This window comes from Toxorhynchites rutilus, chromosome 3, assembly GCF_029784135.1.
Source record: "Toxorhynchites rutilus septentrionalis strain SRP chromosome 3, ASM2978413v1, whole genome shotgun sequence".
NCBI classification, from domain to species: domain Eukaryota; kingdom Metazoa; phylum Arthropoda; class Insecta; order Diptera; family Culicidae; genus Toxorhynchites; species Toxorhynchites rutilus.
In genome coordinates, this window is record NC_073746.1 from 56,631,065 (window position 1) to 56,651,348 (window position 20,284).

Below are 20,284 nucleotides of genomic sequence, written 5' to 3' on the forward strand. Positions count from 1 at the left end.
CTTGAGGTGATCTCATACTTTTGGCTGAAACTTTCCAACGAACTCAAATATCGCAAAAAACTTTTAGTACAACATTTCTGTGGACATAAACTTCCCAAAAATGCAAAAAAAAAAGATTTTTCGACCTTAAGCTGTAGTATAAGAACGCATACTGTGCATACAGTTGAAACAGCGTGGAGAAACTATAGCGCAGAACTGGTCGCCCGTGTTGCTTTTTCTAGTCACCTGATATTTACGCGTTTCTAAAATCCGTCATGTACAAAAGGAGTCGTTCCCAAAAATATTAAAATAAGAAGAAACTATCATTGACTCCAAATGAATCGAATTCCAAAAGATCGAATTCGAAATCGAAAACAGGCACAATTGCATTATTTGAACTAAATGAAATTTTATTAAAGCATAAGAAGCTTTTTGAAGACTGTGTAAAGAGTTTTATTGCATCAGGAGAGTATTGTTTGAAAATTTTAAAAATAAATCTGAAATAATTGCTTTGATTGAAAAAGAAGTCGCTGTCAAGAAACACAATTATACGTAGAACAGAAGCCAAAAGAAAAAAAATGGATGAGATTCTGATGGAAAGTATTGATGAATTTCGGTTGCTATTCTTACAACTCGACGAATCAACTGATACCGCATAGTTATGTGTATCCATAAGGATGTGTTTGCAGGATATGTCTAATAAAGAAACAGTTTAAGAATTTTGTATTAATGAAGGAACGACATGTCTAAATATATATGCATACAACTCGTTCAAGTCCTTCGTCACTAAAACATGGTTTCCAATACAAAAATTTGTATCGATTACGACTGATGCAGTCCTTTGCTCTATTGGAAGTCATAATGGATTTCTGAATCATTGCAAAATTGATGATAATATTCCAAATTTTATCAACTACCATGTATCTATCAGTAAATACTGTGCGCAAAAATATTGATATCCGATGATGTGAAGAATTTGGCACAAAATAGTCAATATAGTTAGTTAAAATAGTTAACGTATAGGAAGCAGTTTACAGAAACGCGGATTCAGAACAAGAGAATTGTGAATCAAATATCGGAGAATTATTATTACACCCCGAAGTGCCAAGTATTTTTTCAAGAAATAATAGCAACTGCTAAGAAATCATATCCTGAATAAATGATTAAAGTGTGTGCATGATCTCGTTTCTCATCGTGTCGTCATAGTGAAGCAATTGCGACTAAATCAACAGGTTAGAACACATGAATATGATCGTTATGCAGAAAAAATTTCTTTGTTACGGAATGAGTTCGACAGAAGATTTGAAGATATTTCAAAAATAATATAATTCATGTCATTTCCGTTTGATGATGGAATCAACATAGAAGAAATATCAATGAAATTAAAAAGCATTAATTGATAATGAAATCTTTAATTTTAACAGTGATATATTTTTAAAATCAATTCAAAAGTATTTCAATATGAAAAATATATTTACTGTACTTATTGGAATTTACTTTGCGACGAAATGTGTTGTTGATAACTTTTTTCGGAGATAAATTACCCCAAAACAATACTTTCTACTATAAATGCAATAGAAACAAAACATCGCCCTTTTTTGACAGATAACTGATTGACAGCTTGTTTGCAAAAAAAATGAGTGCATTTGAACAAAAATATGAAAAACATGTCGAAAATATACAAGCTAATGTTTCCAGCGCTTTATCAGATACAAAACAAACTTTCAGGATAAAATGTGTTCAAAGTAAAATTGTTCGCAGTAAAAATAAAAACATAAAAAATACAAGAATCTGTTGTTACGACTAACTAGTTTTTGAGAAGAAATTATTATTCTCGCTACCCAAAACAACATTTTACAATCAAATACTACTTATTAACGGTCACTTAAAAACATATTGTATTAGTAGTCCGCAGTCTGCCTTTGAAAAAAAATGCGCACGTGGTGGTGAAAAGATTGGCCACTCCTGCTATAGCGGATATAGCATCAGATTTTTCATTTATAATGAGAGACTGACTAACATTTATAAGCATGGATCAATTGAAGCAGTTTGCGTCAAATTTCGGGCGGAAGTATTCTTCAAATGTTGAACAGAAGGACTTGTATCAGAGGTGGAAGTATTGAAGACGCAGATGAAGACCTTGAACATTATTCTCAGATATTCTCTCGAATCATTTTGTCCTAACATCGAGACGGCGCTACGAATTTTACTGACGCTTCCAGTTACATTGATATCGTGCGAACGCAGTTTCAGCAAACTTAAATTGATTTAAAGTTATCTGCGTTCTAAAATAAGCCAAGGCCGACTCAATGGCTTGGCAATTCATTCGATCGGTATTTTTTGCTTCAGCGAAAGCACGCAAGGCAAAGATTTATCTAGAGAATAAGCGAATGATATTCTACCCTTCTGAACAAACTACTTAAAGGGGTATTTTTGGGGCGCCATTTTCATAGTTTGCCGGGGGCGCTATCTACCCTCACTACGCCACTGCTCGTAACCCTTGTATCTTTTGAATGATGTGAAGTAACGCTCTCGTTTTCGAAACATTTAATTAACAACCCAGTACAGAAATGAAGGACGTAGTCCTACGTCAAAAAGGCATTAAGCGAAACGAAACTCGAAATTTTTTACTACGCTGAACGACTTAGTTACCTTGGTTTTTGTAGAATGACACTAACATATTATGTTTGAGTTTTAATATCAAATCGAAGAAATACGTACAACTCTGCTAGCAATATATGAAACTTCAACCGGACACTTTTAATTTCCACACTTGGAATAAAGCAATCTCGTCACGTCAGCGGTTTTTGTTTATTTTTTTTAAATATGAAGTGAAAATGCAACCGTTCCATTTTTTACTACATGGGCTGAAAATTCCCGGGATTTTTAATGACAACAATCGTTTTTTTGGACAAAGCTGCATTTATTCCTCAACATAGTTTCCTTCGAGGGCTATACACTTGGTATAGCGAGTTTCCAACACTTCGATTCCCTTTCTGTAGTACGAAACGAAATATGCCTCAGCTCCTGCGAAAATATATCCCACTCGTTCTTTTGCAATGACTACGGCCTCAGCTAATTCGCGTAACTTCACTTTACGATCGTTCAAAACAAGTCGACGCACTTGTTTTACGATATCTGGATTCGTAGCCTCTTTTGGGCTTCCAAATCGAGGTGCCTCTGCGGTGCCTTTACGGCCCATTTAAAATTCACTAAACCACCGATAAACTGTTGATTGTTCAGGAGTTTTTCTCATCAAAAAACCACGTTTGATCAAAATACGATATTCCTCTTTTTTCCATTTTCTATACGAATGCGCAGGTAGTGACACTTAAACAACTGTAGTTAGTGAGCAAGAAAACGAAACGTCATGGATTTTCATACATAAGCTAGTGACAGATGAACCTCTCGGATTGAATCTTGTTCATTTTTAGTTAAACCCCGAGAATTTTCAGCCCATGTAGTAGACTGGATTTTATGGTGAATGAAAGTTGCTTTAATTTTTTTCAATTTTTAACCCCAGAATAACTTTTTAACTTCAAAATAACGAATCATTAGTGTAACTGTAACTTGACCGTGAGTGACTGTAAGTGAATAGGGTAAAATTTACCATTTTTGCAATATTATCAATATTACAAAGCAAAAAATATTATTCCTACTGGAACGAAGTTTGCCATTTTGAAAACAGCTATACCCAATGTGCATTTTTCTTCGTTTGCACACACAATCCTATGTCACGTTTTGCCATTTTTGCTTCTACTATCAAGCATGATTCGATTGAGGAGCTTTCCTTGCTGTATACGTGCATTGCGAGCTGACGTTTTTTCACGCCGGTTTTCTTTTGCATGCTATCCTCCCGCTGCAACCTCCCAACACCGACCTTTTATCCGCTGTTCGCTCTCTCTCTCTATGTAGTGCCCAATTTACCATCCGTGTCCATGTGTTGGTATTCGTGAGGGTCTGCTCGGGTTGCTTCGAGCTCCGTTTGCAGAGCAGCGGAGTCGTGTGTTATTGCCGCTTAAACCTCGTGCAGAAAAACGCTTTCTACCATTTTCGCCGCTCTCTGTTTTTATGCACGCGATTCTAGGCTTCTCTCATAAATAATGTTCTTTGCATGCTTTACTCTCTTTCTCTCTCTGGCTGACGGGAGTTTCGCTCCTGATGGTCTGATGTCTTGCTTGCCATGTGGCCTCTCCTTTAACCTCCGACAACGCCACCCCCACCAGCCCTCGCCGTGTTGCTCCTCACAGGCGCCCGAGTGTTCCGTGCCTCGATTACGAATGCCATTAACTTTTTTAGCGCTTGCTTTTTCTATACACTTTCTATACAAACTTACCACTACACTGCCACAAGTCGACAGCGAGACAGCCAGTCAGCCAACCTGGCGAACGGCAGACCGACCACATGTTTCTTCCCTTCTGACTTGGCACTATGGGGGCTGAGAGCGGCAGCGGCTCGACGTCGTGCCCCCCAACATGCTGTTTTGTTGCTCTTGCCACACACTCCCTGTTGCCAGTGCAGTCGTCTGCCGGCGCTTCGGGTACTTACTGCTGGGCGACCTTCCGATGTGCTTACAACAAAGCAGCTGGTCTGAGTGGGTGTGGGTGGTAGCACTAGGGTTCTCTTTCATTCCTGTACAAGACCAACCATCCATTGGGTGTTATCGCAGCAGTTATCTGCGTTACTGACCATGATGCGATTTTTGCATCCTACCATATGACAGATATTTGTGTGTTACTTTTTTGCTCATCGCTTCTATTTGCAACCGATAACAGTCAACGTTTGCATGCGGTGGCACGTGATTTTCCGTCGCTTCTGATCTTTTCGGGCGCCTAGCGGAAATATTACTGCGGACGAATTTTATTTAGATGTGATGGAATGATGAAGAATCACAAACTGTTCATCTGACAAGTTGATTGATAAAGTACAAAAATTACATTCAATTCTCAAGTGGATCGAAGGCATGGAAATGGGAAAACTTCGACGCTGGTATATAATTGAAATATTTTTTATGATGTCATTATGTCCACAAACCTAACGAACCTGTCTACCATCGATTTAAAGGGTTTATTGATTATTGGGGAATTAATTCTCAATCATTCCATTCCATCCCAATTCTAATCGACACATACACTTGTTTGCTACTAATTATGGCGCCGCACCCTTTCAAACACCCATCGGTGAATGATTTTGCTTTCCCTAATGATTTATTAATGATTTGAAATTCAATGGCTTTGTTTAGGTTGTACGATGAGCGGAAAAATGAACGAAAAATATTTAAACCGTTCTTTTTTTTTTGCTCATCCCAAAATGACGGTAGACGTCGACTGAGCACTTTTTCCCTCGGATTTTATAGTACCGAACAAAGTGAACCCTTTTTTAATTGGGTTCCCTTCTTCGTACGGCTCTCCAGTTCTGTTGAACGTATTGAATGCTGCCTAAACATAACAGTAGTAATATCAATAGCAACAGTGTTCGCTGATAAGGGCGGTGATTAGAATAGGCCTCTTTTAAATCTGAGTTTCAGTTTTTTTTGCGCATTGTGCCGCAATTCGGTGTAACAAAGTAATATGCAAATTTATTGATTTTTTTGTATGTTTCACAAGGGTGGTGGAGAGTTCACAGAACTGGTTTGAATAGGAAGTGTTGAATTCTCACAGCAGGAATCGTAATCGCTTTTTAAATGTTGTACGAGTCGGTATCTCTAGAAATCCGCATAGCTCGATAGTTTTTGGGTTCGATAAGAAAAAAACACGTTCTATGGCCTGACATACATTTCATTATTCTGATCCTATGAACTCTCTGAACTTCAATTCATTTGATCCCGTGATCTTCTAATTCATGAATCCCATCTCTGAATTGTGAATTCGGGATACTAGTGTAGGCAAATTATGTTGTGACAATGTAATTTGCAAGAAAATTTAGACTAAAAGTTGAAAATGGGTCATCTCGTGGTAGGTTTAGTGTTAATCCACAGATTATTTCGAGGAATTTTTAAGCCACGCGAAAAAGATGGAAAACGATTTCTAATTTCTAACTTACCCAAAAGGGAGCAGTAATACACCCAGGTTTTTTTTACGCGGAGGATACGTACCTCGTTAAAAAACCGCTTAAAAAACCGTGTTAATTGGAGAATCCGCGTAAAAAAATCGCGTTAATTCGAAAATCCGCGTAAAAAACCGCGTTAATTGGAAAATTCGCGTCTAAAAACAAGGTCACCTAAAATCTACGTAAGCATCGTGAAAGAGTGCGGCACTAGTTTCCGTCATGAGCGCTAAGTTCCTTCACAAGCACTGATTACCGTCATAAGCTCTGAGGGAGCATGAAGAAGAAATGAGGGGCTTAGAATGCAAGGGGTGTAAGTGACTTGATCGATTTCTCTTCATCAACTTTTTCTTTAGTTAATAACTCAATTACAAAAACGTTCCAATTTGAGTTTGCTATAGAATCCTATAGATGAGGTTTTGAACTATCTTCCACATTGTTGATTACAGAATGAGTTTGCAGCTAAGTTATGACCAAAAGAGAGAGTCGATGTAGAGAAATCGATCAAATCACTTACACCACTTTCATTCTAAGCCCCTCAAATGTGAGCTGAGAGAGAGAGAGATGTGATATTGTTCAGGTAAACGGAAAATCGAAAATCCGCATAAAAAACTGCGTTAATTGGAAAGTCTGCGTAAAAAAACTGGGTCTACTCTAAGTTTATTATTTCACTAATTTGGACCTACAACAAAATTGATTATTCAAAACAAAAACTAAAGTCAATTTTAAATTGAACGATTTCTGGATTCCTACACGTTTCGCAGTCGGAGGACTGAACTCACGTCAATTCGTTTATTTGATGTTAGGTGTTCAAGATGATGAAATAACCACAGTTTTCTGAGACCGAAAATTTGATCTGACATATAGCCCACATTTCCCAATGAGATCTGTAAGGCATCTGTTCGGTATTTTATATTGAATCAACGTCTGCCTTCGACAACGTAAAACCTCTTTTTGAATTGAATTGAATTAGACTACACATCTTTCTGCTATACTAATAAAAGATAAGAATTCCATATACACCGTGATAAAAAGTTCGGTCACAATATTAATATTGTTGGATTGCCAATAACCTCTTAATATGATACGAATGCTGCCATCTGCATGTCAAATGAAAGGGTCATCGTTATCAGTGTTGCATCCATATGCATTTTGTTTACATTTTGTTTGCGAAGATGAACGGGCACAGATTAATTGTTATTGCTGGATATTCGCAAGTTTTTGAAACTGAAAATATTTTTAGACACCTCAACCACCTCGGAATCAACAGAAAATTTGTTTTCCGTACCATAGATAGGTATGTACAGACCGGACAGATCGAACACCAAAGTTAGAAAAGATTGTACGTGATCGACTTCGCCACATTCCTGCTCAATTTGCTCTGAAGTTGGCTAGGAACCTCAATGTCAGTCAAGAATCCCTCCGATTACTCCTGCGGCGAGATATGCGACTCAGAGTGAACGCGTATAGAATGCAAGTATTGTCCATAAGCAGAACGTGTCACGATATCAACATAAAATGTCAGTCATGTTTTGGGGAGTAATATGTTGATGAGGAAAATTTCCTTTTATTTTCATTGATAAAGGTGTGAAAATCAATTCAGCTTATTACCTCGACACAGTTGTGTGAAGTTTCATGGCATTTTTTTTTGTTCACAAACTACAGTCGTTTAAGTGTCATATTGTCGAAGGAAACTATGTTGAGAAATAAATACAGCTTTGCCCAAAAAAACGATTGTTTTCATTAAAAATACCGGGACTTTTCATCCCAAGTAGTACACTGCGTTTCACAACTATAGAACCACTCATTTTTTCTGAGTTTCCAGAGATATGTAAGAAATCGGTTGAATTGAGGTATGTAGTGTAGGATATAACAACTATCTTCATTTCAAAGACTGGCCATTTGTATTAACTGTATTAACTATAACCGGAGCTTTGATGCAATGAAAATGTTGAGGGCTCAAAATAATGGATTTTTATGACACTTTCAGGGGAAAAATATCAAAAATTATAGGAGGTTACGTCCAATACACGATCCCATTTTTGACGTAGGACTATGCTAAACGAACATCCACTAGCAACTTGACGTTAATCAAAATCAACATTCTTATCATTGTGAAGTACACGAACGAGCAACATTTAATAATTGTTAAAAATTACACCCGGAATTTGGAGCCGTTGGTTGCAACGTTAAGAGCGCTTGCTTCAATTTTCGGCCGTAATAAATGTCCCAGCCGATAGGCTGTGTATAGTTTAGTGACCAAATTTGAGACTATATTTTCGCTGAGCATCGAGAATATCGCAGCCGCAAGTGAAACTATCCGAAATGACCCGAATCAGTCAATTACACGTCGTTCTCAAGAATTGGAAATGTTACATCCTGATTGACTCAAGAACTAAACCCACTTGACTATATGAAGCGTCGAAACTTCTCCGACCGGGCTCTGGCGAATCCGGAAAATAATAATTATTTTCATCACAAAATCATTTTCAGCGACAGTCTTCAGAATGAACGCGGTGCTGATGTGTAATAAGTTTTTTGTAATCAGTTGAGCTCTTACTTCTTGTATACATCTTTTACATCTTCGTTGATCATTATAATACAATCACCCATAGAGCAAATAATATGTTGAGTTTTATCAAACAATTTAGCTACCATTTCAAAGTTCCGTACAAAATAAAAACATTGTACACAACATACGTTAGATCAATTTTCGAGTATTGTAGCATTGTATGGTCCCCCTACATAACTTCACACGAAGACAGAATTGAATATGTACTTTTTTTTTATTATTTGCTCTTCGTAAACTAGGCTGGTCTTCATTTCATCTCCCTCCATATGAAGCACGTTGCATGCTTATCAATATGAAAAGCTTAAAAAACGTCGCAACTATGCTTCTATTTATTTTTGTCATAATATCACAACGAGTGGACTCAGAAAAATTTTTAAGAAACCTAAATTTTTACGCACCAACTAGGCATCTGACACAAATTACTACAAATTACTACATATATAGTTCTCTCAATCGTATGATGGGCCTCTGTAACGAATACAGTGAAATAATTGATGTAACCATGTCAAGGTCAATGCTTAAACACCTATTATCTGAATAGAATGAAATATAGTTAAGTTTACCGTCATTATTATGAGCAACATATATAGTTTACGCTGGTGTGACTAAATAAAAAAAATAAACAAATAAATCTTTCGATTCTGTGACTTGTTAAATACGTCTTTCAAATTAAATGGATTGAATTACTAATCCAGCTACCTTTCTTTAGCTTTAAGTAAGTAGTATTAAATAGTATTAAGAATGTATAGGTATGAATAGATTGACGACTAATGAATAAATACACATGCGATCTGGCGAATGAGCATGCTCCGAAACACAGTTTTTGCACCGAGTGTAGCGCCGTGCTTTGCACCGTATTTCTATACCTGTTTTACACCGCGTTCGAATCTGGTTCGCTTTCTCTGTTGAGTTATTTTTCTTCACACAAGCGCACACGGTTGGTATGGAGGCGCGCTGTTGTTTTTAAGCTTTGCTTATAACTAGCGAAGAAAAAACGGCCGCTAGAATTTGATGTGTGTGTATAAAATAAGGCGCGCATCACAAAAGTGAGAAGCGATGTTTAGTATCTGAATTTTGCGCTATCGTGTTCATGATTTTATTACACTTCGTACCAAGTACGTGTTCCTTATGAAAGCGCGCTGATGAATATTAAACTCAAATGCAGCACAGTGTATGTTTTCTGAAGACTGTTCAGCGATGAGGCTCATTTCTGGCTAAATGGCTTTGTCAATGAGCGAAATATGGATTATTGGTCAGGTGCAAACCCACATCTGATTTAACAAACACCATTGGATCCGCAAAAAAATATTGGTTGGAGTGATTGAATTGAAATCTTTATCGATGAGAACGACTGTCAGGTTATTGTCAATGGGCTGCACTATCGTGGCATGTTGGAAAACTAATTATGGTCAGAATTGTAAGATCTTAACATCAATAATATGTGGTTTCAATAAGATTGTGCCACTTGCTACACAGCGCAAGTTACAATGGATTTATTGGAAAGTAAATTTGGTAAACGTGTTATTTCGAGAAATGGGCCTGTCTATTGGCCACCTCGTTCATGCGATTTTGACAACCTCCAACGCGAAATTCGCAACATTCCAATCGAAATGTGTGGCCGAGTAATGGAAAATTGGGTCGAATTTCATTCTTGAAATGTAACAGTTGAACTACAACCACAATTAATTTGAACTCAATATCTCAAAAAATCTGCGTTTTATTATAAAGAACGACAAAAGTCCTTAAAAGACCCATTACTTTGGATATTATTTTGGAATGCTTCAAAATTTTATAAATAACTTCTTTGTCTTGTTTTGTAGAAGCAGTTGAAGCTGGTTGATCGTTAATCCATTTTTTATTTCACGAGAACAATATACAAGCTGGCCACATGTCGTCATTTGTTCCTTTATGTCAACGCATTGCATTGAGTATTCATCACGAACGCTATCCCGGCGATCCTTTTTGTATTCGACACACACTCGGCAACAGGCGGTTATATATTTTTTCCACCATCACCATATTTCCACATATCCTAACTACAGTAGAACCCCGATTATCCGCGGAATAGTCTGGCTAGCTCACCGCGGATCACGAAAATCGCGGATAACGCAAGTAATGACAAGTAAAAGAGATGTGAACACGAAATAAAATGATTTTTCAGCATGATAACTATGTTTTATCAATACAGGAATTATTAAACTATTTATCTGTAAGGTCGTGTACACCAGAGGTCAAATAATGTGAAGACCATGACCAAAACAAAAGCGCAAAAGCTAACCACTCAATGATAAATTCCTGGAAATTCCATAGAATTACTATGGAACTCGCTTTCGCGGATAAACCGCACCGCGGATCACCACCTGTTTCTTTACCGTACCAACACCTGTTTCTTTACCGTACTATTGGAAAGTTTTGGACTGCAGCTAGAAAATTGATGTTCAAATCGATTTGTCGTGACTTCTATATTAAAGTGGTGAAACATAAGTGCGGCCTTGATAAAACCTTTAAATTTCGTCAAGCAACAAAACCTTAATGATTTGATGCGCCAATTACCTCAATTCGTTGAAGTGGGTAATATACAAGGTTTGGATAACGAATTCAGGCTACTCAAATCGAATCTCATTGGGCAAAAATTGAGTGATTCGTATATAACTTGGTCCAGCTGTTGGATGTCAAAAGGCGTAATGGAAATGTTTTGTATCCATTGCTAAGGTCGTTTGTAAGACATTTTTGACGACATTCATCGGCCTTTGTTGAGCGAATATTTTTGCTTCACAGTGCCAACAAAACAAAGTTCGGAAATCGATCAGCTCCCTCAATTATGGACTCTATTTTGAAAGTGGAGAACTATGTATCGGCTCAAGGAGCTTGAAGGATGAAGTTGAAAGAAATTTTTAAGGCAAAGTTCAACAGAACCATGTAAAAACATTATAAAATTCAGAGGCGAACAACTTTTCTATGATTCATTTTATTGTATTGACACGACTTTAACAACCCATAAATAAGGAAAATAAGTTCAAAGTGAAAATAAAGTTTTATTTTAATTTTTTCCCCTTAACTTTTCGATACAGATTTTTTTGGCTTAAAATACAGATATACACATTTATTCAGAAAATTTTACAGAATTAAATGTGGCAACCCTGGCCACCAGACTTGACACTGATCATTCGTCATCGTCTTTCGTCATTCGTCTAGCAATCGTTCGTACAGAACAAACAAACCATGACTAAACAAGCGTCCAACAAAGCACGCACACAGAACCATACACTGGTGCAGTGACGAAAAAATTAGGACATCGCAAAAATTTACGTTTATGAGAAAGTGTTCCTCGCATTCTCGGTCGGAACCATCAACAAAGTTGGGAGATTGTGGGATCGTGACGGGCCCGATGTGTAATTTGAGTAGATACAAGTGACAATTCAACAATGAAGAAAACAACGAACATGGTACCCAAACGAACCCTTACACTGATAGCTTGAATCGATTAAATATATACTGCTTTTATTTGTGCATTGTACGCTTTAACGCAAAAAAGCATCTTTTCTGCCAAAAACTATATCTTTTCTGTCAACGTTAGCTTGGGTGTTGTTACTCTCTTTGATTGATCTGAACCAGCGAAATCACCCAAAGAACGCACGAAACCAAGCACCAAAACTCGAATGTATTTCAATACAAGACGACCATACCGAGCAAAGTCATATTCAACTGAGGATAGTCAGGGGACTATGAAGACATCGGTCATCGTATTCAATTGAAAATAAGGTTTTGCTTCTTCCAGCAGTTTCTCGTCTTTCTCATCCAGTTAGGTTTAACCTTCCTATACTCGCGTATACGGTCTGACAGACCGAGAATCAAATAAGTGGCTGAATTAAATGACTATTAAACCTGAATGAAGTTGAAGTAAAAATATTATCTGGAGTTTTTTCATTTAATTAAAAAACGCCTAAAATAACCAATAGCAATATTACAAAGACACCCACATTCTGTGAGTATACGAGTTTGATTTTGTGCGGTGTACAGGAGAGTTAATGTGTTAAGCATATAAAAAATATGATTCTTTGTGGATTTCACGAAGCTTCGCTTTGTAGTGCATTTTATACTGATTTTCACTTGCAAACTTTAAAGGAGAAAGTCGTTCCGTATAAAACCATCTGCATGTTTTAAAATAGTTAACTTGTTCGACTAAAAAATCGTTCATTATAGTTCATACTAGAGCTTCCGTGAAAAACAACTTCACCAGAAAATTATTTGAATATGTGAATTACAAGAACATGCAGATCCTTTTTTTTCGAAATTTTAACTACAGTCAATCAATTCAAAGAAAACTCACATTCACAACATATTCATGGATATTCCCGGCCCTCTATTCTACCGTAAGCATGCCTAGTGCATGCCTAGTGCCACAACGATACGCTCCATTATCTCACTTGCAACATCTTATTAACCTCTTGCTCGATACATCTGTTCAATTCGACGCATTCTCCCAATTATTTCCTCCAAATACCCGGATTTTTTGTTCCTTAGACAATTTCAAATGTGTTATAAATTAACGTTGACCTAGGAAAGGAAAAGGTTGGAGGAAAAAAAATCGGTCTCCACGAGGGCAGCGTTGAAGAGTGGTTACGGGTGGCGTCTTTCGTCCAGCTTTTCTCTTTTACTGTACTTCTACAGAAACTTGAACCTAATCATAATAACAGCTATCGGAAAAATCAGGCCAACATGTATAAAAATGGACCGCGTGAAACCAATTATCACTGCGTCATGTGCGTATATGTACGTTCGGTATACGAACCCAAAAAGGAGAAATTGAGGGTTCGGAATGACACCAGATTGGCAACAGATTGCTCCGCTTCGCTGATTCAATTAAAATAAGTGATTCTCAAACACAATTCCGGCTGCCAAGAAGCATGATAGTTTTTTTTTCTCTATGCCATGCAGATTGTCTGTACAATTGGATAAGAACGAATTCCTTTAAAAAAAAACACACAGATAGTCCATCATCAAGTACCGTTGGACCGCATACGAGCGCTGTCTATCGCGCGGATTGACGAACGTCGATTGTTCCGATCATCCACAAAACGTCAAATCGTCGTGGGTAACTCTTAGCTCATCAGGTGAATTATTGGCTTTTATCGAGTAATTGCTTGCCCTCAATGACCCTGAACAGTCGAAGATGGAGTATAGTCAACAGAACAAGACATGGATGGCCAATGCTTGATGCATACACACCCATACAGCTGTCACATCACTTTTTTTACATCTCAGATGAGTTTGTTCATCATGTAAGCTTCTTGGTTGCGTTTCTAATAATCCAATAAATTATTATTTTTTTAGATTCGCCCTTGGAAGTCAGCTGCACTTTTATTATTCTGAAACGAGTTCTTTGTTCGTCATACTTTACAGAGTACGTGCACTGAGCGTAATTACCGAAAAAACCGTCATTACTCAAAGTTTCCATCCTCGTTATAGACGTTTTTTTCGTTTCCGCGCGGCACGCTATATCTTCACCGTCTAAGTGCCCCGATATGGCCGTTTTATCGTCCCATTGACTCTACTACATGTGGGTTAACCCTTCCCAGGTGACCTAGCACCGCCCGGTCGTCACCGTAATAATTACGAGTTTCTCTTTAATTCTCATTAACTGTTTATTTTAGTTGGATTTGTTTTTTGTGGTTACACTTCTAAGATGGTAAAATATGTGTGATCATTTCTGGGGATAGGATGACGAAGATGTGCTTTTTTTTATTCGCTAGCGTCCTGCAGCTGTAGACCAGTAACGAGCCAAGAGCTCGGAGTGAGTACGGACAAATTCTGTTGTCTTTTCGTTGCTTTCGATTGGGCTCTTCTTCTGGGATTGTTCTGTGTAAATTCCGCTGCTTCCCGGATTCCTCCCTGGAGCGATGATTAGTTTGCTGTAGGAGTAATTATTTAGAAGAGATGTTATATATTGTTTTTTTCATTTTTACTTTTTATGATTATGATAAACTGCCCGCTTCGTAAAAAAAAGAATAAACAAAAAAAAAAATAATGGTAACGGGAATATACATTATTTTCTCATTCTGTGTTGGTAATTTTTCGAAAATGTCACCTTAAAAAAACTGAAATAATTAGTCTCTCTTCATTGTTATTAGCGTTGATGAAATGAAGCTGACGTTGGAAATTAAAGCGACCAGGCTTCAATTTCATCTATGTTAGCTAGATAAGATGAATCGAGAGAGAAACTCATAGGAGGTCAACGAATGGTAAGAACATGGTTTTTTTGCCCAAATATGAAAGACGGCAAGCTGGAATGTGAAAATTATTCTTATACTAGAATGTTGAACGGTGCCTCCAAAATTCTATCATCACGTATCACGAATAAAAATATAACCGTGAGAATTGATCAGTCCGATCACATATCTGTTCGCTCGACGATCGATCTTGACAGAACCAAACATTTCCAACTCAAGCAACAGATGAAATCATTTTTTCGAAAAAGTCCGGTTAATTTTTAATTAATCAAGAAATAAGGATTTCAGTCAATTGAGATTCAATATTTACAGAGGTATAAGAGGTATTATTCATGTTCAACAGTTTATAAATGTGGTACAGGGTCTTTCAGATTAAACGCTCACGCAACAAATTTTAATAACTAAATTTATTTAAAAAAAACCCGGATTTTTGTTGGAAAATTTCCTTTTTTCACTTTCAAAATTAAATGCACTGGCTTACTTAAAATATTCTCAATTATAAATTTTAACCTCGTAGTAAACATTGTATTAATGGTGTTTTTTTCTCTTCTCTTTGCAGCAAATTAGCAGTATTTGATGGGAAGAAGGCAATTCGAGGAGGCATTCCATTCGTATTCCGTAAGTAATTTCTACTATTTTAACGAATCAAACCAATTTCAAGAAGCGTCGAGAGTACAAAAAATTCATTTGAATCGAGAGAATATCAAAATGTGTTTGAATCAAACATAACATAGCTTGAACATTAAATATCCGAAAATCAGAGATGTGTTCTTTTTCTGTTTCAAAGTTTGAAAAATATTTTCCCCCGTTTTTTTTCCGAAAATGCCGTTTTTCATAAATCTTAACTTCTGAACTACTGGACCGATTCTGATGATCGATATATCAAACTGAAGCCAATGAGCCAACCTTCTTAAAATATTACACGTGCTAGAAAAATGGATTTCTTTCTCGCGATTATTTTTTGAATTTGTTTTTTATAGTTTTCATGGACTCGAGACCAAGGAGGCTATATCTTTTTATATATATATTTATATATATATATATATATATATATATATATATATATATATATATATATATATATATATTAGTTTCGCTCAATCGGACATGATTTAGGGGTGCCTTAAAGCGGTCGAAGTTTTGATTTTTTTCATCCTCGAAAATCTTCCAAGAGGGAAAATCCAAGGAAATTTGGAAAATCGAAATTTTTTTTCCATGCCAAATGACTTGAAAATGCATGAAACGTCGAGATCTGGTGTCATCTCGAAAAAAAAATTTTGGCCGAAAATCAACCATTTGGGACTTAAAAAAAAATCATCGAATTTCAAAAACCGACCATGTACATTTTGTTTATTGGTCCAAAAAAATTACTTGTACCAAATTTCAGCTCAATCGAACATTATTTAGGGGTGTCTCAAAGCACTCAAACTTTTGATTTTTTCATTCTCGAAAATCTTCCAAGGGGGAAGTGAAGGAAATTTATAAAATCGAATTTTTTTTTCGATGTCAAATGACTTAAAAATGCATAAAACGTCGAGATCTGGTGTTATATTGAAAAAAAAATTTGGCGGAAAATCGACCTTTTAGGACTTAACCTGAGTATTTTTCATTTTCAAATAAGAAATCTGCAATTTTTATCTGCTGTTGATTTTTATTTTATTGTAATGACAGTCTTTAATACAATTGTGTATAGAAGACATCGCTATGGTGAAATTATCATTTTTAATATGAACAAATCGTGATAATAATTCAGCAGCCTTAAACGTCTCTTCCAATAAAAGGACGTCATCTTCTTCATCAGATTCATGTTCCGCTGTTTGAACAGGTAAGCCGTCATGGATATTTGAGACAGTTGTGAATGTAAATTTGTGACATTTTTAGCCAGACATCAATAATCATCACAATTGCATTAATCGTTTTGAGCATACGGTTTTTTCTAAAATTATTTCTAAGTGATCGTATTATTCCCTGATCTATTGGCTGTAGTGCTGATGTTGTATTCAGCGGAAGGAAAACAAGTGTTTAAATCAGTATCATTTGGATGCACCGGGCAATTATCAACCAGCAATAAAATCTTTTTCGTCTTCTACTGCAAATCACGATCCCACTCAAAATAAAACGACCCGAACGTCGTCGGAAATCAACGAATATTATCGAAGGTGTAAAGAATCACGTCGGTCATTGTAACCGGACATAATTTCTGAAAAATGGGTCATAATAAGCGAAATGTCACTGTGAAAGAAGTCATTATATCCGACTTTTTTTACAATGAATTTACAATGAATATATGAAAACCAACCTTCGTTGTGTAATTAAGTCATAATAGGCGGTTGATCAATATAGACGTCATAATAAACGGATTCTACTGTATATATAGAAGGTGTATTTGCATACGAAGTGAAATTCTGATTATACGCGAGCGTAACATGAACAAATTTAGAACACATGCGAATTGGGGCTCTTTTGGTAATTACAAGTTCTTCCGCACAGTAACTCGATGTTGATAGTTCCTTAATATTTTCCATAGTTGATCGTATTTTTCACGTATTCACGTTGGAGAGCATTAACCCTTCTCTTCGTTGGCCGAGGCATTTTGATTGAATGTAATACTTTTCCGTTTACTATTTTTGACACCAGAGACAGCCCTGGCAGTGTTCCGAGCTCTGCATAACAACTTTTTTAACCAATGTTAAAGTTGCTAAAACTTACATTATATGACATGAAACGCTATGACTCAGGAATAACATTTTATTGAGTGGTTTTTACAGCTGTTTCGATGATGTTGTCTGGCACCAGTGTCGAAAAAATAACGATGCTTTCACCAATACAAACAAAATCATTGCGGAAAAATGAAAATTTAACTTTCAGAGCACTAGCTCGAGTTTTCCGACGTTTTCCGCTAAACATTTCGACGGCAGATGAAAATTTAATATCCTGTGAGTAATCGATTAGAGTTTGGTTGATATTACTTGATTACTTCACACTGTTTCGCAAAATTATTGATTTTCGGACGAGGGGTGAGGGAGGGAGATGCAAAAAATGAGCGCCATTGTGGCAGCCTTCCACCTTCACCTTAAGGGTGCAAGGGTTTGAGCGTTCATTCCTCTTTGCCAGCTGAACGAAGTGGTATGACAATCACTTTCGGAAGCTAAAAGGTGTACGAGTGATGTTTGTTACTCATTGTTACTCTGAAATAGCTTTGAATACAAACTATTGAAATCACAAAAATATAAAAATCTATGGTTGGAAGCCCATCGAAGCCAAGATTAGTAAGTGATTGAGAATAAGCTTAGTGCAGAACTAGCATTGACGGGCAGAATGAAGAAGAAGAGAATGTATGAGGGGCTTAGAATGAAAGGGGTGTAAGTGATTTGATTGATTTCTCTACATCGACTCTCTCTTTTGGTCATAACTTCGCAGCAAATACATTCCCAACTGTTTTTTACAATGTGAAAGGTAGGTCAGAACCTCATCTATCGGATTCTATAGCAAACTTAAATTGGAACGTTTTTGCAGTTGAGTTATTAACTGAATAAAAAGTTGATGAAGAGAAATCGATCAAGTCACTTACACCCCTTGCATTCTAAGCCCCTCATATACAACCATACCGTTATCTGAAGATTAGTTGTGTATGATTGAATCTTCGGTGGAAAACTGGAGGTGACAAATTGTTCCGCAGCGATGGCTTTTGTTTTGCTAATAGATACTGGAAAACTACTAGGATATTCATTGAGTTCAGTGTTTCGGTAACGTTCTAGACAGCAAGCAATCAACTGTACATATTTTTTTAAGATCTATTCAAATTTGCGTTTTCTTTCCTTCGCGGTGTCTTGGATACCACCCTCCTTTATGTTTTTACGGCGCCACGGCTAACACGTGTTTGTGGTCCTTCTGAAAAAAAGGTTGAGTACCACTGGTCAACATGAATGTTTCTCCAGTATGTCTCTGCTAGAGTGGTTGTTTTACTCAAATGCCTTATTTCTTTTCGTTCAGGATTCTCGCTGATTTTTTCGTTGTCGCCTCGTTAATATTATCTAATTTTAGAACAACAAGTAATAGCAATGTACAATTACTACTCATCTACAGCACAATTCGGTCCCTGGAACTTTGGCCCCCAGCACGGCTTTGCGCGGGTTGTAAGATGGACACTCGAGCGCGCTCCAGAACGTTTGCCAAGTGGCGATGTGGAAGCCGTGTTCAGCCTTATGGACAACGAGATCACACGATCAATGTGGAACTATTCGTGAGTAATTGTCAATCTGATGATAGTGCTGAACGGAATACATATACGGGTCGCGTTCTGATTGCTTCTAGGTTTCGTATCACATACCGTTTGATTCTACGGGAAAAGGAGCTGCATTTCCACATCGGCGTGTACAATCCCAGCAAGGATCTTACATTCTCCTTCAATCTACTGCTGCACACATACCTAAAGGTTCCTGACGTCCGACGGTGTCAGATCACCGGACTACACGGGTGTACATTTATCGATAAAGTGGGTAGTTACTTCTGATTCAAGTACCGCAATGCTTATGGGGGATTTCAATTGCAGACTAGAGATGGTGCTATTTACCAGGAAGGCCGTGATGTAGTGACAATCAACGAATGGACGGACCGAATCTACCAACACACACCCCAGGAGCACATTATCACAAACGTGGTGTCCGGACGAAAGATGCGGCTGCAAAAGTATAATTTTCCTGATACTGGTAAGTGCCCCCGGACGACTTCATAAGATCCCATAGTACTGAATTGCTCTATATTTTGGCAGTTGTGTGGAACCCGTGGATGGACAAAGCCCGGGAGTGTCAAGACTTTGGTGATGATGAATACCCAAACATGGTTTGTGTTGAGGCTGGTCACGTATCGACTCCCGTCATCCTTCTGCCCGGAACCGCATTTGAGGCGAGCCAAATACTTCAGGTAAATTAGTGACATTTCCATCGGTTCATCTTGTTTACGATTACGGTTTCCCATAGGTCATGTGAGTAGAAACCCAGGGAGGTGCTGTGACCCGCAGTAAAGGTTCCTCCCGAGCAAAATCCAAGAAAAACCAGCAGCAACAACAGCAACAACAGCAGCAAGCACAACAGCAGCAGCCACCAACTCAGCAACCGAATCAAACCCAGGCTAATCAGAATAATTCACAGAATCAAAGCAATCACCAACAGAGTCAACAACAGGCACAACAACAGCAGCAACAGCAACAACAGCAACAGCAGCAGCAACAACAAGCTGCTCTACAGCAACAACAGCAGCTGGCCTCGAATGCTGCCGCTCTGTGGCAAGTTCCGGCCGCAGCCGCCGCTGCCGCTGCCTGTTGGAACAATTACGCCAATTTCCAAACTGCTGGTGTTCTGGCATTCAAAATGCCACCGTCCTGTGGGGGACTCTGTGGCCCCCAGAACAACTGTGAGCTGTGTTCGCTGAACTCCAACTGAGTAAAGCTGGAAAATGA

General features: G+C 37.6%; 1 protein-coding gene across 1 annotated transcript in view; it reads left to right on the forward strand.

Moving 5' to 3' along the window:
• LOC129775115 (uncharacterized) overlaps nucleotides 1–19,955 on the forward strand; it is a 109,155-nt gene extending 89,200 nt beyond the window's left edge. Inside the window, exons 3-8 of the mRNA XM_055779398.1 lie at nucleotides 15,386–15,444; nucleotides 18,913–19,069; nucleotides 19,141–19,321; nucleotides 19,379–19,535; nucleotides 19,598–19,749; nucleotides 19,806–19,955. Coding sequence (XP_055635373.1) covers nucleotides 15,386–15,444; nucleotides 18,913–19,069; nucleotides 19,141–19,321; nucleotides 19,379–19,535; nucleotides 19,598–19,749; nucleotides 19,806–19,814 — 715 coding nt within the window. The 3' untranslated portion in view covers nucleotides 19,815–19,955. The remainder of the gene's footprint in view (nucleotides 1–15,385; nucleotides 15,445–18,912; nucleotides 19,070–19,140; nucleotides 19,322–19,378; nucleotides 19,536–19,597; nucleotides 19,750–19,805) is intronic.
• The last annotated feature ends 329 nt before the right edge of the window (nucleotides 19,956–20,284 follow it).